Genomic DNA, 25,624 nt, shown 5'->3' with positions numbered 1-25,624 from the left:
TTGTGACATTTCTCCATACATTTATTCTTATTTTTTGTCCTCTTATGTACCACTCCTTTAAAAATACTTCAATCATTTTTGCAAGCCATGGAATGTGGTGGAAAAAATAGAAATGCATGTTTATGTAATCTCTGCATTTTGTTTTAATCACATCTTCATGAAGTAGTTGTTAAATTACAATAGAGCCCTACACTGTTTCAAAGACAGACACTTCTTAAAAAATGCTGCTTAATTTGCTTCATTTCTCCAGAACATACCTCTCTGTTCTTATTACCAGGTATCCTTAGACTTCTACAATAATCTCTTTGGTAGTGAAACAGTTCAATCACCTTCAATGAAGGTATTTATAAAAATCATTTCAGCATTTCATCTCTCTCAAAACTCCCAGAAATATCAATATTAATGATAGCTGCAAAGAATGTGTAATATGGTTAATCTGAAAAGAAAGGGTAAAACACACTCTCTACAATGCAAGATTGTTGCCTAGGAAACTGAATTCATTCTCCTTTACCCTATGGTATATCTCCATACAAAGGTTACTAATGTGCAATTCAGGTCATATTAAAATGCCTATGTTAGTGACCCTGGCTAAAACTAATTTATGGGATATAGGTAGTTCATAAAGCTATATAGGTAACAATGCATTTGTTTTGCTTTCACTCCTCAGCAAAACCCTTGTTTATTCTTAAGTGAGCAAATGTCTTAAATGACAGTTATTCCCCTTGCCCCACCTTTAAAGAACTACATTCCAATGTAACTGCAGGCCCATGTTTTGACAGGTTATGCTTAGGTAATGCGTTAGGTCAGTTATTACTGGGAGTGTAAGTATCATGCATAGGAACATTCCAATATCTCAAAAACACAAGGCACGAAGTGAGAAAATGCAGGATTTTTTTTTTTTTTTGGCAGATGACAAACCCTTCAATTTCTTATTTCATTAAACAAAATAATATACACCAAAAAAGCAGACTGAAATTTCCAGTTGGGATAAGGTGGATTTAAAAAAATACCCAACACTATTATATAAAAAATAGTACCAATTTAATCTCACAATAATGGGACAGAATGGTGCTTAATATAATAAGTGATCATACTTGAGTACATTAAGACCGTGACACTGTTTTCGAGTAAGAATGGCAAACCACAAAGACTACGTCCTGGAGTATATATATGAAGAAAAAGGAGAGGGGGAAGTTAATGGTTTGCATCAGCATTTTCAATTTTCAAAGTAATATTTAAGAGTTGATTGGAAAAGCTCTCTCCATCTCTAATCTATATGTATGATGAGATCCAGCAAAGTCATAGACTGAAAGAGGCATATTAGAGAACATACACATTTGCTAAGAAAAAGACTCAATGTTGCTATAGCCATCTTGTCTTCTATTTGGAGATCTTATGCTCTTCTCTCTCCCTTAATATTCTCCTGTCTAGTAATAGAAGCCCTTCCTCACTCCCCATATCACACTGCCAGCCTGAAGTGTAAATCTGCAATACACAACTGGCCATCAGCACACATCATGAACTATGACCATAACAGGCAGTGCCATATCTGTTAAAATGTCACAGCTGGAGTTTGCAAAGAATCATAATTTTGATTCTTTCCCACTGCTTGACCATGGGAGCTTTGGGTTCAGCCACAAAGTTTATAGGATGATTTCCTAGTCCTACACCCTCTCAAATAAGCAGTACTGCTATTCATAGAGCCGAGATATGGATTTGAAATATTTTCTTCTATAACCCAGACTGTTTAAACACAGTATGGTCACACCCAAGAGAGCATTATTTGACTAGTTCAGGCTTAGTTATGCACAAGTGTGCAAGAAGCTTTTAACACTGAATATACAGTGCAACAACATAGCAGTGTTTTACAGAGAGATGGCTGAAAAGAGAAACTACTACTGATACTCTGAAACCTGTTACTAGGGTCATGTCATTCAGGTCTCTTTCCTTCTTCATTAACAACCACAGAAGTGATTTTGCACATGGATGGACTGGAGAAAAACTGGCTCTTGGTTAAACTTATTTCTCATCAACCTGGCATATAAACAGTGAATACACATAAAGGCAAAAGTTCTGTCCTCTCCTGGAATTCCCATGGTTCTCCCAAAGCAGATTTCACTTGGCAATTTAAGGCCTGCTCTACATAAAGTAGAAGCGGTTTAACTGAAGCTGCCATTTTAAGTGGAATTAAACCGGTGAAAGTTAAGTTTAGACAAGCTCTCATGCTCAACTTGGATAAAATGCATCACAGGTGGGCTGGGGAAAACTTATCAGCATCTACTTATGCTGTTTGCACCGAGCAGATATGCAGGGTTCACAGCTTAGGGTAGAGTGGCATTATTTTTATTCCAACACCAACATAGTAAAATATTTAAATTGTAAACTCTTCTGAGCAAAGACTTGACTTACATATCTGTTCAACTGTGCACACCAAAAGTAGGATATAAAAATAAATAAAAAAAATAAAAATCACATTAAAGCCCAGGTTTAATCCTGAGATGATGGAAAGCAAGGCCTTCTCCAATGAAGATTTATTGCATAACTCCAGAACGCTCCCTAAATGTAAGACAAATACATCTGATACTCATTTCTTACATTAAGCATGTTTCTTATATTAAGTATATTGTGTGTTGTCTTATTGTATGATGGAAGGTGTTCATGCTCTAGGATTTAGAAAGCTGCCTTTTTATCATGTTTTCAATTATATTTTAAAGCTCCCAGATGCATGTACTTATAGGCATCTACAAATTAATATTTATACTATTTACTGTTCTGCATTGTCAAAATCGGCAACGACTCAAAATCTTAGTGCGACATTGAGCTCCTGACCTTCTGGCCCAGAGATGAGAGCTACCAACTAAGGGTATGTCTACACTATGAAATTAGGTCGATATTATAGAAGTTGATTTTTAGAAAACGATTTTATACAGTTGATTGCGTATGTCCACACTAAGCACATTAAGTCGGCGGAGTGCGTCCTCACTACCGTGGCTAGCATCGACTGATGGAGAGGTGCACTGTGGGTAGCTATCCCACAGTTCCCGCAGACTCTGCCACCCACTGGAATTCTGGGTTAAGCTCCCAGTGCCTGATGGGGCAAACACATTGTTGTGGATGGTTTTGGGTACATGTCATTAGTCACCCCTCCCTCCGTGAAAGGAGAGGCAGACAATTGTTTCGCGCCTTTTTTCCGAGCAGATGCCATACCACGGCAAGCGTGCAGCCTGCTCAGCTCAGCTCACCGACACCACCGCTGTTGAGTCCTGGGTGCTGCTGGCAGCAGACGGTACAGTAGGTCTGCTAACCACTGTCATCCACCACTTCCCCTGCAACTCTGCTCTCCTGCAGCTCAGGGGATCCATTCTGATCCTCCCGGGTGCTGCTAATCATCGTCATACACCGCTTCCGCTGCAACTCTGCTCTCCTGCTATTGTCTCAATAGTGAACTTCTCCGTGTTGTCTGTCATGGGCTCCCGGGTACATGTGTTCTTCCTCTGGAAATGTCATCCTCCACCTCTTCCACTGAAACTCTGCTCTCATGAATCCACCTCGCAGGTCCTCTCGTCGTTCTCTATAAATATCTATTCTCGTGGCATCCGTCTTTAGCCACCACTTCCGCTGCAACTCTGCTCTCCCGCAGAAGTCATACCACGGCAAGCATGGAGCCCGCTCAGATCACCACAGCAGTTATGAGCATTGTAAACACCTCACGCATTATCCTGCAGCATGTACAGAACCAGAACCTGAAAAAGCAGGCGAGGAGGAGACGGCACCGCGATGACGAGAGCGATGAGGACATGGATACAGACTTCTCTCAAAGCACGAGCCCCAGCAATTTGGACATCCTGGTGGCAATGGGGCAGGCTCATGCTGTGGAATGCCGATTCTGGGCTCGGGAAACAAGCACAGACTGGTGGGACCGCACAGTGTTGTGGGTCTGGGATGATTCCCAGTGGCTGCGAAACTTTCACATGCGTAAGGGCACTTTCATGGAACTCTGTGACTTGCTTTCCCCTGCCCTGAAGCACAAGAATACCAAGATGAGAGCAGCCCTCAGAGTTCAGAAGCAAGTGGCGATAGCCCTCTGGAAGCTTGCAACGCCAGACAGCTACCGGTCAGCGGGAAATCAATTTGGAGTGGGCAAATCTACTGTGGGGGTTGCTGTGATGCAAGTAGCCGATGCAATCACTGAGCTGCTGCTATCAAGGGTGGTGACTCTGGTGCAGGTCATAGTAGATGGCTTTGCTGCAATGGGATTCCCTAACTGTCGTGGGGCGATAGAACGCATATCCCTATCTTGGGACTGGACCACCCTGGCAGCCAGTACGTAAACCACAAGGGGTACTTTTCAATGGTGCTGCAAGCACTGGTGGATCACAAGGGACGTTTCACCGACATCAACGTGGGATGGCCGGGAAAGGTACATGACGCTCGCATCTTTAGAACTCTGGTCTGTTTGAACAGCTGCAGGAAGGGACTTACTTCCCAGACCAGTAAATAACTGCTGGGGATGTTGAAATGCCTATAGTTATCCTTGGGGACCCAGCCTACCCCTTAATGCCATGGCTCATGAAGCCATACACAGGCTTGTACAAATAGAAACTGCAATTTATTAATGCAATTTTAAAGTAATACAATCAAGTTGTTACACAACTTTAGATAATGGAGAAGAGTAAACAACTGTGTAGCAAGAAATTGATGCCAAAAAATTCTTGGAATCTTGAAGAATCACGATATAGCTGTCTTAAAATATTAAGGTAAAGTACATACTTATATTAACTTGTCAATATTATGTATGTATAAGTCAACCCCTAATGGGGCATATAGGCCCTCATCCTGCAGATATATGCTTTTTAGTGTGAGTGTGTGTTTACCTGATTAGTGTGATAGTTACCTCCAAAAGTTCTCAGCCATGTGTCAGACATAGTTACTGAAATAAGAATGTTTACTAAGAAAACAACACTTTTTTCCTACATTTTTCTTTGAAGGAAAAGGAGAATTGACTGGTACTTCACTCACCAGTTGGTACATAGGATTTAAAGTGTCCTGATAGTCTGTCAACAAAGGCACCTAGGACATCTAATCCAACTAACGCCACCTGTAGAAAATAAAAGAAAGTATTAGATATATATAGTATATCACTAGACAGTTCTTTAAAATATATTCTAATCTGTCTATAAATACCTTAACTGGCAAGTGATGTAGTCACCCATGTTGAATCATCAGATCAATATTCGAATTAGAGAGCTGACAATTACTTTCTAAAGGTTTTATATAAGGTGAATAATTTTAATACTATATTTAGGCTCGATCTAGTATGTTTACATAATATGCTGCACTTTGGATTTTTCAGTACCTTTTGCATTCTTCAGCCAAAAGGGAGCAATTTTTAGGAATGCAACATTTTCATATTTTCACCTAGAATGGATTTAAACTCAAATGAGTCATCTAATTTTTGCATTTGTAATTGACAATGATTTACTTAAAATTAATTTGCTAAAGGAACAACAGATACAGTCAGTAGCAGACGTAGAAACATAATTGATGTAAGGTTCCCAGCCCTATGATCACTCTAGGTCACATGACCTGTGGACTAAAGAGGTCATTTTTAAAAGCATTCTGGCCAGCTGCGTAGGCATTTCACTATGCAGTTGAAAGCACACGTGGACATCCTATCTTTAACCATGAAGATCACTTAGTAATATCTTATTGTACTTGCCAGAACTTTCAAGTACTTTTAAGATTATTTCTATTCCTGTTTCCCAATCTTAAAATTAATCACGCAATTAAAAAAATTAATTGTGAGTAATCATGCAATTAAAAAAATTTAGCCAAACACTCAGGGATGCCAGGAGTAAGGTAAAACATTCAAATTATAAAATATTTCTCTAACAATCACTTTGCTTCAGCAAGCTGGAAGAACCTATAAAGAAGGAGAAGCGATATCATCATTTGGCCTCTCTCCCCCACCAACTCCGTGAAAGCACGTCTGGTAGAGAAAGATTTGGAATGGCGGAGATGGTCCCAGCCTGGAAAGGAGAATCCTAGCTTGTATTAAGGCACTATACCATCAGGGTGAGACACTCCTTGATTCAAATCTTGTCTAGTTTATAGAACTCAGATTGCAATTTTAACTTTTATTTCTTAGGTAACCAATTGATCTGTATGTTTATTACTTATGATCACTTAAAAAAAAATTATCTTTCTGTAGTTACTAAATCTGTTTAATATTTTACCTAAAACAGTGTGTTTTGGTTGAAGTGCTTGGGAAATCTGTGCAGCATGCAAAAGCTGGTGCACATCCTCTCCACATTGAGGGATGGGCAGAATGGGTACAAACTTACACTGGTCAGGCTTCTGACCAAGGCAGGATGATACAGCTCTGGGGTCCTGGGCTGGGGATCTGTGGGAATTCTCTGGACTCTCTTTATTGTTAGTTCATGAGCGGGTAAGAGAAACATTCATTTAACTCAGCTGGGTGTATCCCTGCCTTTAGATGGCTGTGTATGTACAGTAGCTGGAGAGGTTGGCAGCTTGTCACAGCATCACAGTGTGAGAGAGCGCCCAGGTTGGTACACCAGAAGGCTCAGCAGTACCCCAGTTTCAGGTTGCACTCCGGGGAACTCATCACACACAGCAAAAGTAGTCAACATAGGACTTAAGTGAAATGTAGAAGATAAGCTTAATATACTGAAACCTGTTTCCAAAGCTTTGTACAATCTACAGAAATATAGCTGCTCTATTGCTGATGCTGTTGAAATTTGGAAATAATTTTAAGCAACGCTGCAGGAAGCAACACTAAACAAAGTTAAATTTCAGGCAGTGAAGAAGCAAATGGAGCAAGCACTTACCCACCTCATTTTCTTGCCAATATCCTCAACACAAATTACCAGGGTAGATGCCTAACTCCTGAAGAGGAAGATGCTATTATAACATGGACATCTACACTCAGCTATCAAATCACATCACCCATAATTATTTTCAAGGTTGGAGTTGAACCATTCAAGTGGTATATGTTTGCTGCTGAAGTTTTAAAAAGTTAAGGCACTGAACTGGTGTAAGTAATTTGTTATGCACCTGGAATCAGATTTTACTGAAGCGCTAAACCAGCTTTTGACATCAGTAGTCTCTTCCGCAGATACAAAGAAAATACTGTCCTGGACATGTAACAGTCAAGATGTAAGGGATATTTTATTAGGCTGCATCTTTATTAATTTAACTATTCTGGGAACTATCCAGCAATAATTCACAGTGTGGGTCATGATTCCTTTCTAACCGTTTCCAGATGAAGAGCTGCAGTCAGCCTTCAGACACACACAAAACTGATCCCCAACCTGTTGCTTGGACCCCAAAACACCCTCCTCTAATACGATGGTCAAGAAGCAAGAGAAAGGGAGTTGTCTCTTCAGAGTACCAGATATTAGGAGCCCCAAATCCATTACACAGCCTCTTTGCAGGATGCCTTCCACTCTAGTTCACTTCCAATTTATCAAGGAACCAGACCACCCATGAAATCAGTACCCGCACTGGACACCTGACATGTGCTAAACTATGACAACACTAACATTACCTTCTGACGTACACCATAGGATCACTGAGCTTCTGCTAGGAAGGTGAAAACCAGCCATCCAGCAGTGAGAAAAAAACTTCTCCCCAATCCCAAAAAAGGAAACTAGCACAACTTCCTCACCAGACCAAAAAAACAGGGTGGGATGGTGGGTGCTGCTAATTTAGGTGTGACATTGGTTCAAGATGGAGGAACAGAGTTTATGTACCTTCCCCCAATGGGGCCAATGGGTTACATGAATCCCACCAGCCTACCCACCTAGTCAGATGATTACGTCCTGCCCTAACCATCCCTAGTCTGCAGCCACACCAAGAGGGTGACCCCTTAAAGGGGCCACTATATTCCTTTCCCACCAGCTAAGACTTTTCTGCTTTGGAGCAAAATGTTCTGACCTTCAGCTCAACAGCTTCTTGTGGTGGACATCATCCAGCCAGCATGTCAGCTATCCAACTTCATCTGAACATTGTTCTGTGAGACACAGGCAGGGCAGATAAGATGAAGAGGGGCTGTATTGAAATGATCGTCAGATCTGAATATCAGAACTACCTTGGGCTATAATCATAATCATCATTCCTGTGCTATGTAATATCTTCCTCAGAACCCTCAGTATCATAGGGATTGGTGGAAAGGCATACAATTAGCTTAGATGTCTGAGAGATGAGAAAATGTCTGTCAAGGAGCCCTGGACTTGCACGCCCTCTGAAATAAAATGTGACATTTGTTCTGGTCTACGGGGCAAAGAGGTATATTGATAGACACCCCCACTTATGAAACATGTTCTGTAGGACTGTCTTTGGGGGCCACTCATGGTTGCCTGAGAACTGCCTGATGATCTGATCTGCCAACATATTCTGAACACTGGGAAGGTACAGAGCCACTGGTGTGATCCAATTCAGAGTGCACCAATCCCAAAGTCAAAATGGCCTCCTAACAGAGTAGAGACAATCTTGCTGTCTCATCAGCTGGCATAATGCCTAGTTATAATGAAGTTACATGGATCTATGGAGTTCGGATAGGAATGCTTTGCATGCCAGGTGGATGGCTCTGAGCTGTAGGTGGATTAGAAGCAGAGGGAGGACCTATGTTTACTTTATGTATCTTGAGTTTGAAGGTGATCTAGAGGAACTCCCTATCCCTAAATGGAAGTGTGTGTCACCAGCTTCTTAGTAAGTACAGGTATTCCATTCCACACCTGAAGAGGTCTTTCCACCAGTTTTATGAGGAGTTCTTCCTGGTCTGCGAGTATCATTGTTCATGTGATGCCTGCTGGACAGACACAATGATTTCAACTGCTCCTGAATGGAGCATAGGTGAGGTCTGGCAAATCTCATCACACAGGTGTATCAGGCCATGCGTCCCAAGAGAGAGGCATTACTCCTAGTGTCTTGGGGTAATCTTTAAGTTGGTTGATGAGGTTCATCATCATTTGGAATCTTTCTTATGGTAAACTCACTGATCTGGAATCTAACACTGCTCCAATGAACTATGCTTTGAGTCAGAGTAAGCATGAACGTCTCTGTTGATTTTAAAGCCCAGGGCAGTGAGGAGTTTTAAGAGTTCTTGGATCAAGTTGGTCACTTGCTGAGGTGGTCTTCCTCAAATCAGTTAGTTGTTGACACATGGGTAGACCCGGATTTCTTGTCTCCTTAGACAAGCTGCCATGACTGCCAAGCACTTGGTGAATACTCTGTGCTGTGGAAAGATCAGAGACTGTATTGCTAGTGAGATGTTCTTACTAATAATTGGAGATATTTCCATTTGGCTGGATGAATGGAGTTGTAAAAACAGGAGCTTGTGGGTTGAGAGCCACAAGCCAGTCATAAGGATCTAATGAGGGAATGAGTTCACAATCCTGAACTTGAAACAGTGGATAATTTGTTGAGATGTGAAAGGTCCAGAATGCGCTGCCCACCCTTTTTTTCTTGGGATGAGAAAATAATGGGAATAAAAACCTTTGCCCCTGAATTCTAAAGGCACCTCCTTTACTGCTCTAAGTTTAAGAAGGGCGTCCACCTCTTTTTGTAACAGTATCCTGTGAAAAAAGTCCCTGAAAAGGGATGCGGAAGAGGGTAAGGGACTTGAAAGGACTGAAATTGGATAGAATAGCCCTTGTTTACAATTTCCAGGACACACTGGTCATAAATGATCAAGTCCAGACTTCCGAAAAATAAAAGGCAGCTGCTGGTTGGGTGAGGAGGGGAGAGAAGGGAATCAATCCTCAAGAGATTCTGCTCGACTCTCAACACAGGTATCGAACCTACTGCCTGGCTGAAGAGCTGCATCTTCAGAGGAATAAACTAAAGGGTCACCTACACTGAACTTTCTTTCTCGGTGGCTCTAAGGTCTTCTGGGTTTGGTAATAGTACTGGGCAGAGGGACGTTGCCTGAAGCAAGATTACTGTCCTTGGCGCTGGAACATTTAGGGTCAGTGAACATGAAGTAGCCATGGAGTCCTTTAACGATCAGTGGACCTCATTTGTTACAGGGTTCACTGCCCTCAAAAGGAAAGTCCTTGACTGTAATTTGGACCATGCTGAGGATCCCCGACACCTGGAACGAGGAAGACCTCATGGCCACCAATGTTGTCATAGTATGTATCACCATATCAGGCACATACAACACAGCCCGTAGGAAAGTGCGGCCTATCAAGTGACCCTCAGTTACAATGGCTTTCAATTCCTCTCAATGTTCCTGTGGTGGCTTGTCTATGAATTGAGACAGCTTTTCCCAGTTCAAGTAGTTGAATCCGTCTGGACCCGCTCGTTATGTACACAGGAGGCTAACCCAAGCTGCCACACAAGGCTACACTGTTATTACTGGCACACTATCTTGTGCTAGCTGTGAGCTTGTCTGTCTATGCAACCTGGGATGCACACTTCTGGCTGCAACGTAAATGTATCCTTGGAGAATAGGGCTCGATAATTATCCATGCACATCTGGAGGCTGGCCAGTGAGTAAACCTTGCTCCTAAAGAGGCCTAGTTTCTTCAGGTCCTTCTTCCTGGATGTGGACACGGGAGGTCCTTGCTGTTTTGAACACGCCTTGGCCACAGCCACTATAAGCAAACCTAGTACTGAGTGGAAATTAAACTATTCAAACCCCTTGGAAGAGACATTTGGTCTACTCACTTGCATGTGGCCAGTATTGATGATGGAATATGCCATAGGTTATATGCAGGCTCCAAAAGTCCTTCATTTATTGGCATAGCAGACCTGCTGAGCAAAGAAACGCACACAGCCTCTGCAAGGCATCTGATGAGGTCCTGGAATGCCTTTTTCTCCTGTCTTTTCAGGATCTGAGACTACACTAATTCACTTAGCTGGAATGGTCTATATTGCCTCTTTGGGGAGGAGGAGGATCTAATCCTGGGGACAACAGATGATGTAGGATTGTGTACATAAGGCTGTACAACCCAGGGCATCCAGTAAGGCCAACACTGCTAAGGATAGGAGTACTAAAGTGGGGAACAAATAAGAGGGGTACCAAGAGGAATGCTCTCAGAGTATCATGTCTTGTCCTACTACCCCTTACAGAATTCTCCCTAGATTCTCACCTGTCTTGGATCAGCAGTGCCCATTTATCCATCAACAATAGAGAGAAGATAACAAAATTGTCAAAACAAAAATAACCAGTAAAAATACAGGAAGTCAAGAAGCAACTGTGGATCAAAACATATCCACTGATTAACCCCCTCATACTAGAATTAGCCTGAGATTTAAAAGATGCTTCAAAAGCTACTCACATTGTTTTGAACTCAACAATTAAAGGATTTGTTTTTAATGTATATACAATGTACAGCTTCATCCCAACAGACAGCAAGAAAAGACAACAGGCTTTGTTACCCAAAAATTATATCCTAAGAGGATAGCAACTCAAATTTCTAAATGTTTAGAAAAAACACTGATCACCGGGAAACATCCTTGCAGTTTTTCGTAAGAGCTGACATTTCTCCCTCAAAACATTACACTATCTTTGACAGAATGAGTACCAAAATCTCAAAGCAGATTCCTAGATTACTTATCTAGCTGAAAAATAGAATAATTTGATCCACCTGGCAAAAGAGAAGTTGAAGGGTTTTGTGGTCCTTCCATGGGGCTTAAAACACAAGGCAGAACTTCCACAAATTAGCATAGTTAATATGAAGGCTACAGTGCAGGTTACTCACAGAAAATGAAAATATATTTCTCACTGGTCAAAAGGCTTATGACCCAAATAAAGGAAAAGAGATCAATTGCTTTTTGCAAAGTTCAGTATTCTAAACTGGGCTTAGTGCAGAAATGGTCTGTAGAGATCACTTTACCTACAAAAGTGAAAATAAGAATCTACAATGAAATAGAAAGTCTACAATCCTTTCTCATGGCTTTCACTCTGGCAGGAAGATTACCTCGAGTGTCAGAAAACGGGAAGACACCAGACAGCTATTACAGCAGGTCTAAAGACCTGAAGTGTCACTTTAGAACATCCTAACTCCACAACTATTAGTGAAAGATAAGAGCCAAAATTACAAAGGAGTGAAAAATACAACTGAACATGGCAATAGGAGAAAACAGGGTGCATGGCACAATACGGTACTGAGACAAACTGAAGTAAAGCTTTTTAGACTTTGTGAAAAAACCTTGTATCAGGAACTCTAGGATTACTTTTACAGAAACAAAAAGACTACTTGTTTTTGCCCCTCGATTGAGGCTAGAATCTACAAATGATTCAGTAACCCCAGTATTGAACGCTTATTCTGGTTCCAGAAGAGGCACTTCATACAATGGACATGAGGCAGAACCAAGGGAAACTATTTTATCAGAGATCTGTAGAGTTTAAGACAAGAAAGGATAATAAGATCATCTAGTCTGATCTCCTGTATATCACACAGTCCATTACATTTCACCCAGTTACTCCTGTATTGGAACCCAAAAACTTGTGTTTGGCTAAAGTATATCTTTATATGACTACGTCAAGAGATCCTTGATAATCTGATCCAATGGTCAATTACCATAATTGCTACAAAACTGTGCCTTATTTTCAGTTAGAATGTGTCTGACTATGGCTTCCAGACATTGGTTCTTGTTGTCTCTCTCTGTTAGATTAAAGAGCCCTTTGGTGCTTGATATTTTCTCCCCGTGAAGGTACCTACACACTAATCAAGTAACTAAGGAATTTTTTCCAGCCCTCAAATCTTTTGTGGCTCTTTTCTGCACCCTCTTCAAATTTGTCAACATGCTTTTTAAAACATGGATACCAGAACTGTCTCACCAATGCCATAAAGACTAAATCTTCTCCCTATTCCTGTTCGCTACACCCCTGTTACACATCCAAATGTAGCATTAGCCTTTTTTGCCATAGCATCTGAGTGGGAACTTACATTCAGTTGCTTGTTCACTATGATCCCTAAATCCTTTTCATAGTTCTTGCTTACCAGGATGCATTCCCCCCTTTTGTAGGTTTGGCCTGCATTTCTTGTTCCTAAATGTGTAACTTTACATTCAGCTGTATGGTTCCAGCTCTGCATGACTGCCTGGCATCATCATTTACCATTCTGCCAACATTACATAATCTGCAAATTTTAACTTCACTAACTTTATAGTTACTTCAGATCACAGATGTAAATGATGAATAGCTTCAGATCCCTGTGGATGCCCACTAGAAACACCCTCGTTCAATGATAGTTCCCCTTTGACAACTACTTTTGAGATGTGAGTTGGCCAGTTCTTTATCTATTTAACTTGTGCTCTATTGATATTCTCCTAACATTTTAATTAGAATATCGTGTGATACTAAGTCAAATGCATTACAAAAGTAAGTATATTACGTCCATGCAGCTACCTTTCTCAACTAAATTTGTCATCTCATCAAAACATGAAATCAAGTTTGACAACTCCTATTTTCCGTAAAACTATGTTGTTGACTGGCATTAACTATATTCCTATCCTTGAATACTTTATCAGTTTAATCCGTTATCAGCTTTTCCATCATTTTGCCCAGGATTTATGTCAGGCTAACTGGCCTCCAGTTTCCTGGGTCATCCCACTTGCCCTTTTTGAATACTGACACAACATTTAGCATTCTTCCAGTCTTCTGAAATTTCCCCCATATTCCAAAATTTATTAAAAATCATCAGACCAAAGACTGCAGCCAACTCTTAGGATTCTTTGGTGCAAGTTATCTGGCCCTGCTGATTTAAAAATGTATATCCCTATTAGATGTTAACTAACATTCTCAATTACTAATGGACTGGAAAGCACTTTATCATATGATAGGAGTACCTCATCCTGCTTCTTTCCACATACAAGACAGATATTTACTGAACACTTCTGCCTTTTCTGCATCATCATTAGGGCTCCGTGTTTGCCACAGAGGTTGCGGAAGTCAAAGATGCCATGACTTCCTGCGACCCTCCGTGACTTCTACAGCAGCCAGCGTGACTGACCTGAGGACAGCCCAAGCAGCTGGTCCTGGGGACAGCCACACCAGACACTGTTGGGAGAGGCTCTGCAGCCAGCTACTCGGGCAGCCCCTCAGCCAGCTGCACTGCGCAGCTGGCTCTAGGAACCCTCCGAGCAGCAGCGAATGCGGCTGGCCCCAGGAGCAACGGCAGAAGCCGCAGCTCGGGGGCTTCCCCACACACATGCAGCTGAGGCCACAGGCTTCTCCACAAAAAAATTAAATCGGGGTACAGTAACTCCTTATTTAACGTTGCAGTTATGTTCCTGAAAAATGCTACTTTAAGCGAAACGATGTTAAGCGAATCCAATTTCCCCATAAGAATTAATATAAATAGGAAGTTTTTTTTCCCCTCAGTTTCACTGCTGCAAGGAAGATGACTAGTGTCTTGGCAATTCACTCTACTGATGCAGCAGCAACCACACTGAAATTGTGTATCTGTGGTCTCATGAATCCAACACCTTATCAGTTTACATTCAGTTCACAGCTCAAAAGGTCATGAAGGGCACACTTTAAATGACTTTGTACAGAAGGATTAAGATTTTTTAAATGCATTCAACATTGAAAGAATCAAGATGACAGTCCCTTGGAAAATGAATAAAATCATATTCTTACACAATTAGCCTGTGGAATTCATTAACACAGGACTATCATTCAAGCCAAGAGTCTAGTATGATTAAAATAAACTTAAAACAGTTAAATGGATAACTTCCGCTGTTGCATCAGATAAAATAAGTATAGAAGACACAAACTCCTCAAGCTCAAGGAGAAAATTCTTAATCTTCCTTTAAAGCATCTTGTGGTGACCATCATCATAGACAGAGGCTACTGGATTAACTGAGCAATTGGACTAGCCCAGTATTGCAATTCCTACATTCCTACTACCCTTGTGTTGATGTAGCATACTTGTTTTATTTTGTTTCTGAAAGGTCGAGTGGGGAGGGAATGCTGCCCTTTGTGTGTATAAAACTCAATGTCAATAGGAGTAATGTGCACTTAGGGAAAGCAAAACTGAATTCTAATTAGCTTGCAAGCCTTTTACATTATTAAAGTCTATTAAGCTCTGTAAGAGTCCTATTTGTACAGTACAGTATTTGATCATTTAAAATACTACATATTTCTTGCCTTTCTACCAGTCTTAAACAAGGCACCCAGTCATCTTTACATCTAAAGGAAACAGAACATTCTGATGTGAGAAAGAAATTACACTTTGAAAAGAGCATTATTTATCTGTAGCTAATGGTATCTTTTATGAGCTTTTATATAGAACACACAGAGGTGATGCTTGTCTTTGTTGCCTATCTTAAGTGTACACTTTTTTTAAACTACCATCCTGCTAAGAAAAATGTTATCAGCTGCTCATCATCCAAACTGAAAGTATTATCTCTTTCAAACCTACCCAATTTTGCTATGTGCCTATATGAAATAGCTCTACCCTAAAATAAGCAATTTAAGGCCAAGAACACACAATTATGCTAAATATTTAATAAGGAGCCATCTCTACACTAACATGACCTGTAATAATTGATGTGCTTGTGAAAATAGCTGAAACTGATAGTGTTCAGAGCTCAATCCTAAAAAACAGGCGTAAATGTTATAAAATAATTCACAGATCTGTAACATCCATAAATGCTAAAAAAAAGTTTAATTACTGTGCCACCATCACAAACATGTACTACTATACTGTACAAACTGCTCTGATATTTGCCTGTTGAGCTGTAATCTTCAGAGAACTATTGAAGCAACAGAAATAATTTGAGAGGCACTTCAAAATGACTGATAAAGTCGTAAGTACACAGCAATCAATTTTTTTTATATGGAACTACCCCTGCAAACAAAAACAAAAAATCCTGATGCTCCCTTAACAGACTTGAGTCCAGCACTACAGACCAACACTGCCACCAGTTGAAGCGCAAAGCAACTGCAATTAAATAGAAAAGGAGTATTTGTGGCACACTAGAGACTAACCAATTTATTTGAGCATAAGCTTTCGTGAGTACAGCTCACTTCATCGGATCCACTGCATGCATCCAATGAACTGAGCTGTAGCTCATGAAAGCTTATACTCAAATAAATTGGTTAGTCTCTAAGGTGCCACAAATACTCCTTTTCTTTTTGCAAATACAGACTAACACAGCTGCTACTCTGAAACCTGCAGTTAAATAGTCGCCCAAGTGGACAATATGACGATGTTGCCAGTGTTTCTCCTGGGTATCCAAAAGCAAGAGAATTGACTACATTCACTCCATGCACCCAGAATTAGCACTTTCTTGTACACTTTAGCTAAAGATACATAAAGAAAAATCTGAAACATGAGTCATCACAGACCTCCAGAAAGATACAACATAACTATTCATACTGAGAAAACTATACAAAAGATGGCATAGATAAACTCAAATTTACACATGGACCCTGAAACAGCAATCACTAGTTAACCCCTATAAAATACACATTTAGTGAAAGATCACTTGTATGGCCCACAAAAAATAAAGGCAACCCCATAAAATATGTACCTGAGTGAATATAGGGCGTATGGAATGGGAGGGGTCAAAAAACAGGATGACATAAAATGTGAGAAAAACATAATCAAGAACCACACACACACAAAAAAAGATGCATCAAAACATCTCTCCATAAATTACTTTTCTTACTGCAATATTTTAAATGACAAATGCTAGTACTATTTTTATCCAACATGAAAGCAGAAAATAGGAACACCTCTTATAGGCCAGAAATACGCTGTAAAACAATCTTTCCAACCAACAAAATCCACTTTTCTGAAAAACCTCTCTGTGTGGAAGGAAGAAAGAAACGAGATATGTTAGGCAAGAAAAACTGGGGTCCTGTTCTGCTCATTTATGATTCAAAGATAATTAAGAGCACCAACCCTTTTTAACATGAAAAATCCTGTTACAACCACTGCACAAAACATTCTTACCTTAAAATTACTAGAGTTGACCCATCCTGTTAATTCGTCAATCATTTTATCAAGGCGCTGCTGATCCTGCTCTATGTCAGTGGATCTACTGGGGTCAGCCAGATACTCCAGCAATTCTTGGCCGATTTGCATCCTGCGGCTCACATCTTTCTGCTGTACCTGATCACAGAAATAGTCCATATTGCCAGACTCCATCGTGGATTTGAACGAAAAAGTTTATTAGGAGAAGAATCAAACTGCTTCAATACCAAAAACAAGACACACACACACAAAGTGAGGAGTGGCGTGGAGAGAAGTGCCCAGCTGGAAAAGTAGCCACCACCGTTTCACCTCCAAGTCCTGCCCAGCAAAAAGGAGGTTTTCTCCTGTTCTTCTCCGCAGACAAACCCGCCAAGTGAAGACAAGGCCCTTAACCAAGAAACACACAAACAAAAATCCTTTCAAATGCATTAAATTAAATCTCCAGTGATTCCCTTGTGAGGCTGCTGGTGACGCAGTCGGGGAGGGGATGTTTGCAGGATCCTCTGATTTCGGGGAACTGCTTTTTATTCAAGTTTTCAGTGTTTTTCACGATTTCCCCCCCAAGTTTCCTTTCTTGCGAAGTTCCAACTGGGGGCGTCAGCGCCACGGGCACTTTCTGAGGAGATCCCCAGAGGCCGGCGGTGGAGCTGCTGGCGTCTCTCCCCAGCCCGCAGGCCCGGCACGGACCCGCCGCCGCCGCTTCTCAGCGCAGTGGGCAGCGGCTCCCCGTCGCCGATCGCAGCCGGAAGCAGCGGCGGGGCCGGAGCGGAACTTTCATGCTCCCTGGCCCGAGGATGGATGCGGCTCCGCGCCCGGTCTAAACTTCAGCCGCTCCGGACTCGCCCCGCAGCGGCCCTGGCGCGTCCTCTGCTCGGTCTTCGCTGAGAGGGTGGGGGGGCGGCAGCCGCGGCACCCCGCGGGCTCGCTCAGTCGCGTCTCCTGCCTGCGGCGGTTCCTCGGGCCCGTGGAAGGTTGCGGCCCCCGCCCCGGCCCGGCCCAGCCGGCGCCCGCCTCCGGGTGTCACTCACCCTCCGGGCCCCGCCCCGCTCCTCCCCGAGCCGCCGCCAGCTCCTCCGCGCCGCCGGGCTGCTCTCAGGGCGCGCGACCCGCCCGCGCGCACCCCTGCGACGGCGGCAGCTCCCAGTACCGAGCCCGGCTCGCTCCCCGCGCCGCCGGCCGCCCGCGCGCCCTCCGCTGGCACAAGTCCAACCCACAGAAACCCGCGTGCGCGCGATACAGCGTCCCCTGCCTGACCTCCGCCTCTTTTCCCGCCTCGCGCTGCAGCGTGCGCACGCTCCGCCCTCTCCCCGACTCGCGCGGCAGGGCGAGCGCGTGGTCTTGCGGCCCCACCTTTACAGCCGTCAGCAGGCGCATGCGCTTGTGGGCTGCTGAGCTTGCGACTGTTCGGCCACCACCTCCCCAGGCAGAGGAGCGAAGGTCCTTCCCTTTCGTTACGTGCCTCCGCAGGGCCTGTGTACCGCCCTTTTCCTCAATAATCAGCGGGCGGGCTGAGTCGGGGAAGAGAGAAATCGCGGAGGATAAAGCCGGCCGGACCGAGATGAAACGGTCTGAAAGCGGCCGTGGCTGTCAGGCAGTGCAGGAGACACCCCTGGGGAGGGGTCCTGCGGCTGCTTTAAAAGCCCCGGCGCGCAGCTAGCTTCCCTGCGGCAGCTGTGCGCTCATTGCTGCAGTCCCCTGGGGCCGGGCGGAGGCGTGATAAGAGGGCAGCGCACGCCAGCGAAAGGGGGGGGGCGGTAGCAGCAGCAGCAGCAGCAGCAATAATCCCCTACTCCCCCACCCCCCCATGGGCGAGCGGGGGACCGAGGGATAAGTTTGCATGAGCAGAGAGTCCCTCGAGAGGCGGGCTGAGTGAGCTGCACTCTGGCGGCCCTACCGCCGGCTCGGCGGACACGTTCTCCAGCCGCAAAGCCAAAGTCATGGAGCGCGGCCAGGGGTCAGATGGGGTCCAGACAGTCCCCTGGCCCCAGAGCTGAGATTTCCGCTCTCCACCACCGCCACCCTGGGGACGAGCAGCATTGCCGGCGGGGGGAAAAGAAGCTACAAGGAAAAATCTGGGCCAGCCCCGGTGCCGGAGCAGTGCAAGCGGGGAGGTGACCCTGATGTTTTATGGATGCGGTGCAGTTGTCGCCCTGGCAGTCCCAGGATATTAGAGACGCAAGCTGGGTGAGGTAATACTAGTCCAAGAAAAGCTATTACCTCACCTTGTCTCACTGACGTTTTATATCAAACAGATTGCAGAGCTCTCTCCCCAGTGCTGATGGGCTCTCATCCCCTCCTTTTGTCGTTCTTTCCATCCAGCGGTTCTCAAACTTCCTTGCACTGCTACCCCCTTGTCGACCCCAGGAGGGGAGGCCCGCTGCAGTGGGGGGGATGCTGAAGTCCAAGGGCTTGTCTTCATTTCTAGGCTGGGGGGGGGGCTATAACCCCCCGGGCTTTGGCTTCAGCTCTGAACAGTGGGGCTCAGGCTTCTGCTGCAAACCTGGGTCCCAGAAAGTCTAATACCAGCCCTGGTCACCCTATTAAAACAGGGTCTCAACTCACAGTTTGAGAACCGATAGCTAATTCCCTCCCAGTAGAACCCCACTGAAAGACAGGGGCATGGACACTTTTTTATTGGGTGGGAGGGGTGAGCATTAAAAAGTAATAAAAAAAAGAGCTGTTGCATATTGCTTTAATGAGTAAGTTTGTACCATGACTAAACTTGTCCACTTTATTAAAGTGAGATAAATGAACTTCTGTTCCAAACTCAGTGTTTCCTTTATTTATTAATGCAAACCATAGTCACTCCCCAACCCCGAGTTGTCTACACCCATAAGGATTGAAGGACACTCTCCCCTCCCGCCAAAAAAAAAGCAGGAATAAACATGACAGTTGCTGTCACCACATAGTTCACTCTGGTTATGGGTTCATTCCTATCCTTTGTCTGTCTTGTCTACTTCTATGGTACATTCTTTGGGGCAGAGGGTACAATGCCTAGCATAATGGTCCTCTGTTCTTGGTTGGTTGCTAAGCATGATCATCATAAACACAAATAAAAATAGGGTAAGTTCATTTGTTTAAATTAAAGCTGATTGTAATTCTAAATTTGAGAAGACTATGATCTCCCCATCAAAATAGCTTCACAGTTTCATGCGGTTTTAAGTAGCGCCTAATTTTGGTGTGACTGGGTGTTTGCTATCCTAGCTGTGGAGTTTGTATTAGCTAAGATTAACTAGGTTATGAAAACTTTTGGTGCAGTTTTTAAATTGCTTTTATTATAAATGAGCCTTGAGAGACTAATTGATAGGTGCATCTTATCAGTGGATAAAATAAATATACAAACAAGAAAAAAAAAAAACAGCTCCTGAACTAGGATATTCTTCAGTGCAGTACTTGGGAGTTGTGACGTTCCATAGTGCTACACATAATAAAGTAAGTAAAAATAGTACATTCCTTATTTTTTCCAGATGTTTTAAAAGATTAGATGACTAGATTTTGCTTAATTTTCCAAAAATGCACTGTTGGGCTACCACTACTTGTAGAATGTTTCAGTCCATCAGACAAATTTTTGGAAAAAGCAGAGTTTGAAACTCAACTTTCATTATAGTCTCACAGGAGCCAAGTTGTTTTCATAGCTGAAAGTATTAGCTTGCCTCCCAAGAGAAGCCTTCTGTGTTCAGTTTGTTCAGTTCAGGGCCCTGTGAAAGGGTCTCATTCTCAGTCAGGTGATTGTCATCTTTGAACTTGAATCTGCCTTTTGATATGCAAACTGTGGTAAAACCTGATGCATTTATGCATCCATGCAGCATAGCTTTTTTAGAAAACACTTGTCCCATGCACCTGAGTTCAAGATCAAATTCTCAGTCAGTCTTTCTTTTGGATTGGAGGTACAGATGAAGAACATTACTACAACAGCCAGAAGTTTAAAATCATTAGGTAAACCACACTAACCCTATGAGGTGGATTTCCAACCTGAATTGCACATCTATTCTCCTACTGTACCCACCCCCATCCCATACAAGTGTGTTACAGAACCACAGCATGTCCTAAAAAAAGGCAGAAAACGTATAGAAAAATATTCTGGGGGTGGGAACAGTAAATTTTGTACTCTTTCTTAGTTTGGGACAAGAGGGTTCTCCCTGAGGTACCACCTGGCACTGGGGTACCTCTGAGCCCCCCTGACCCAGCCTGAGCTCCCTTTTACACTGAGACAAGCTGCCAAGCTCTTTCCAGGCTCCAGACTGCACTTTCACCAGCACACATACAGGTAGGGACACACCCAGCTGCAGTTACATGCAGCCCCTATGACCAGCTACTGCATGGGAAGGCTCCAGCTATGGTATTTCCCAGCTACTCAGGCACGCACCCCCTCTGGAGTGTAAACCCAAAATTATACAGTCTTGCGCAGCACAGGGAACTGTACGGCGTAAGTCAGGAAATTCACGCCCCTCCCTCAATGTGGAGAAGAATATGCAACAATTTTCTGCCTGAGTTATGACTTCCACACACTGGTTTTAGAGAAAACAAAACCAAGTTTATTAACTACAAAAAATAGATTAAGTGATAAGGAATAGCAAACAGATCAAGGCAAATAAAAATCCCAAACTAAGCTTAATATACTTCATATATTGGATATGAATAGCAAACTCTCACCCTCAGTGATGATACAAGCAGGCTGTATATTCTTAAGGGGCACGCTGCATTTGTTTACAGCTTGGAATCTCCAGATGTTCCTTTTGCAGGCTAAAAATCCCTTTAGCCTGAGTCTAGCACTTCCCCCCAGTTCAGTCTTTGTTCCTCAGATGTTTCCAGGAGTCTTCTTGAGTGGGGGAAGTCAGTAAAGAACCCAAATGACATCACTCCCCTGCCTTCTAGAGCTTTTGCATATGGCAGGAACCCTTTGTTTCAGAACTTGGTTCCCATGCCAGCCAGTGAAAAAATACTGATATCCCAAGATGGAGTCCAGCACCAGGTGATCTGGTCACATGTCCCTGTAGTGCCACAGCAGCCATTACTTGGAGGCTGGTTGTAGCTTTCTCAGGAAGGCTCCCCAGGTGAGAGATAAGCTTCTCCTAAGGCTTATTGTTTTCCTAATGGCCCTTTAACTTCAATGGGCCCTTCCCAGCCAGCCATCTAGACTCAGAGCCTGTTGCCCAGAAGGAGCTACATGTGAAAGATAGGTTTCAGAGTAGGAGCCCTGTTAGTCTGTATCTGTAAAAAGAAAAGGAGTTCTTGTGGCACCTTAGAGACTAACATAGTCAATATTCATAACTTTGGATATACAAAGTATGCATGCATGCAAATAGAATAATCATTCAGCTAATCATAATCTTTCCAATGACATCTCACATAACTTATCTTGCATAAAATACATCATAACCATGCCATAATCATATAATATCACTGTGAAGAATATGGGGTGCAGTGTCACCCCTTGACACTGGGGTGCAGTATGACATCCAGTGTCAAGGGTGTTTCATACTTCATACTCAGTTTTATCATACTTTCCTTACTAGCAATAGATTAAGTAGCCTGAAACCTTGTGCAAACTAGCTCTTAAACTTCAACTCAGTCCTTCCATTGGGCCTGTCATAATCTTTCCAACAATCCAACTACTTCCATTGACATCCTGTCTCCTTTGACAAGCCAGGCAATTCCTTCCAACAAGCAGCCATTTACAGTACTTCTAACCCAGTCTATGAAAGAATCATTCTGTCATATTTAGGAAGAGCTTAGTCTTCATTCGGTAATACCAAATTAAAATCCTGATAATCTGTATTTGAAGGTGCTGACAGACGATAACTTAGAATCACTGTATTCGTAAATTTCTCATAATTTTAAGCAGATACAATACTTGACACTAAGCTTACAGTGATCTATGAGCATGTTTTCTTTTTCCCCCACTTTCCTCTCAGATTCATGAGCAATTGTGATGGTAACATACAAGAGTCTCTTACTCATAATGATGTGACAAACTGCTTATTTAATATCTCAGATGGTATCCTGGAAACATTTATCACATTCTTTTATTATTTTAGTTAGATAAAGCAAAGAGTACTATCTGAATTCAGGCATCCTTTCTCACCCTGATTTCATGATGTAAAGTACCATGGGAATATTGTGCTATTAGGTTTTAAGCAGAAATTAGTCAAGAGTTCTGCTTAAAAACTGACAGCATGATATGAGCCCATGTGATAGCCTCTCTCGGTAGCTTGAATGTATTCAGTAATACTTTTTACTCATCTCTGTATTTGATCTGTGTTTCTCTCATTGAGTACCATCTTACTTAGCAGCTTTTCCTACTAGTTGCTCTTTTCTTTCATCATTTGTAACAGGATAAAGTTGGATGACTTCAGACTATTTTATCTGTGTTGGAGATATTTAGTTTAAAAACACCGTTTGATATTCTCATTTTAAAATGAGGAGGGACATAATAGAGAATTGGTTAATGCTGTCTTGAGTATAATTTCAAAATCAATGTGCCAAGGAAAGTTCTTTGGATAGTGTTTCAAGCTAGTTAAAAGACTGCCAATTCCTTCACAAAATGTTCAGCATGAATTGAGCTGAAATTGTGTTTTCAGCTGTTGATATATCATCACTAAGGGTTCATGCTCTGATTTCTAACTCCACCTTCTGAACAGAGGTTTACACCCTGCATGCCACCCAAATATCACAAAAGCACCTGTTTCAGTATTCAGAGTAACAGCCGTGTTAGTCTGTATTTGCAAAAAGAAAAGGAGTACTTGTGGCACCTTAGAGACTAACCAATTTATTTGAGCATGAGCTGTAGAAAGCTCATGCTCAAATAAATTGGTTAGTCTCTAAGGTGCCACAAGTACTTCTTTTCTTTTTGCTTCAGTATGGGGAAGGAAGGAGAAGAACCCTCCAACCGCACACCCCTAGTTGCCCCCTATTATCCCACACTGGAACCCATACTGGATGGGAACCATATCCTGAAAGAAATCTTTCCTGAACTCCCTCTTTTGGCCTTCAAACAACTACTCTTGAGGGCATTCTGCACCAAAAAATTAAAATTCTGCACCCCGTACTTGAAAATTCTGCAGGTTTTATTTTTCAGTAAATTAATGCAGAGGCTTCAGCATGGCAGTGGGGAGCACAGGCCACTGGCTCCATAAAGGTGGGAGATCACCCTGCAGCCCCTCCACCCCTCACTGCCAGGGCACGGACTCAGTGGTGAGGTTGCACCTGACCCTGACACAGCACAAGGCCTGGGCCTGCCCCTCTGTGTACCGGGTGTGGGGCAGACAGGTTCAACCCAGCAGGATTCAAGTGCAGAGGGGCTCATTGTGGGGGGATCCAGGTGTGGGGTGAGAGGATTCTGTGTGGGACAATCTGGGTGCAGGCAGCGCAGTGTGGGGTCTAGGTGTGAGGGGATCTGGATGCACAGAGGCTTGTGCGTGTATGTGTGGAGGTTCTAGGTGCAATGGGACTGCAGGGGCTTCCAGGTGAAGGTGGTTGGGGCTCAGCAGAGGGGTCTGGGTGTGGGGGTATCAACAGGGGTGCTGGGGGAGTGGGGGTTTGGGTGCAGCTAGTTGGGGGTCAGTAGCATGGGGGTCTGGAAGTGGGGGCTCAGGGTGGTGCAGGGGGCTGGAACTTATCAGGGTCAGGTTTTGAGTGCAGGGAGCTCAGTGGGGGTCTGGAGGCACGGGATCTGTCCAGATGAAGGGGTTGAGGTTCAGTGGGGCTGGGGTTCAGGTGTGGAGGGCAAGGGGGTTTCTGAGTGTATGGGGTGAGGCTTGGCACCAGTGTCTGGGTACACAGGGATTGGGCAGATGGGGGAGCAGCTCCCTGTACAGTGACCCCTCCCCCCGCAGCTGAGGCGCAGTGGGGGCAGGAAGCAGGGCAGGATGCTGAGCTTCCTTGCAGGGGAAGAGAAAGTCCCATCCTCTCCTGCCTCCAGCCCAGCTGGGACTAGCAGCTGATCCCGGCTCAGGGTAGGAGCTACTGGCTGAGGTGTCCCCAGCTCTATGGTGATTTACCTCTCCACTGGCTGCTCCAGGTGCCTGAAATAATGTACCTGCGCAGCTAAGGAGTGGTGCGTGACTGCTCTGCCAGCTTCCCTGTCAGAAAGTCATTTTTCTGCAGGGAAGCAAAGAAATCTGCAGACGACAAGAATTCTGCGCATGCGCAGAATTCCTCCGGGAGTAACACCCGAACCTCTCCAAGCTCATCAGAAGCAAGCTCCCCCAGAATAGGACATACCAACTCAAAGTGGCACCAGGCCCTGTCAGAAAAACAGATGCAAAATCTGTAGATGCATCTCCACTACTACGGTGATTAGGGCTAAGATTTTGTCACTGATATTTTTAGTTAAAGTCAGGGAGAGGCCACAGACAATAAACCAAAATTCACAGAACCCCGTGACCTGTCCCTGACTTTTACTCAAAATATCCCTGCCAAAGTGGGGGCTGGGCAGCGGCTAGGGGACCCCCACCCCTGGTGGCTGGGCAGCTGCTGGGGTCCTCCTGCTGCCTGGTGGCTGTGAACTGCGGCGGTGGGGGTGGGGTGAGGCTGACAGCTCCAGCCCCGTTGCCCCAGGGCTGAAGTGAAAAATGTCACAGAGGTCTCTGGAAGTCACGGATTCCATGACTTCCGTGACAATCATAGTCTTAAGGATGATCCATACCTCCCACAATATATTT

The 25,624-nt window shown here is 43.6% G+C and overlaps 1 protein-coding gene across 34 annotated transcripts in view; it reads right to left on the bottom strand.

Annotated features, from left to right (window-relative positions):
* The window catches only part of CLASP2 (cytoplasmic linker associated protein 2), a 271,237-nt gene extending 253,005 nt beyond the window's left edge, over positions 1-18,232 (bottom strand). For 8 of the 34 annotated variants that reach the window (XM_073333032.1, XM_073333052.1, XM_073333038.1 and 5 more), the window contains exons 1-2: positions 16,941-18,217; positions 5,020-5,098 (exon numbers count right to left, since the gene is read on the bottom strand). In XM_073333032.1, coding sequence (XP_073189133.1) covers positions 5,020-5,098; positions 16,941-17,135 — 274 coding nt within the window. In that variant the 5' untranslated portion in view covers positions 17,136-18,217. Of the gene's footprint in view, positions 1-5,019; positions 5,099-16,940 lie in introns of all 34 variants that reach the window. The other 26 variants (XM_073333043.1, XM_073333045.1, XM_073333039.1 and 23 more) reach the window with 11 other exon arrangements.
* Between the last annotated feature and the right edge of the window lie 7,392 nt (positions 18,233-25,624).

The sequence above is a fragment of the Lepidochelys kempii genome, chromosome 2, assembly GCF_965140265.1.
Source record: "Lepidochelys kempii isolate rLepKem1 chromosome 2, rLepKem1.hap2, whole genome shotgun sequence".
NCBI lineage: Eukaryota > Metazoa > Chordata > Testudines > Cheloniidae > Lepidochelys > Lepidochelys kempii.
The sequence above is the reverse complement of the archived record's forward strand: the minus strand, read 5'-3'. Positions and strand labels throughout refer to the sequence as shown.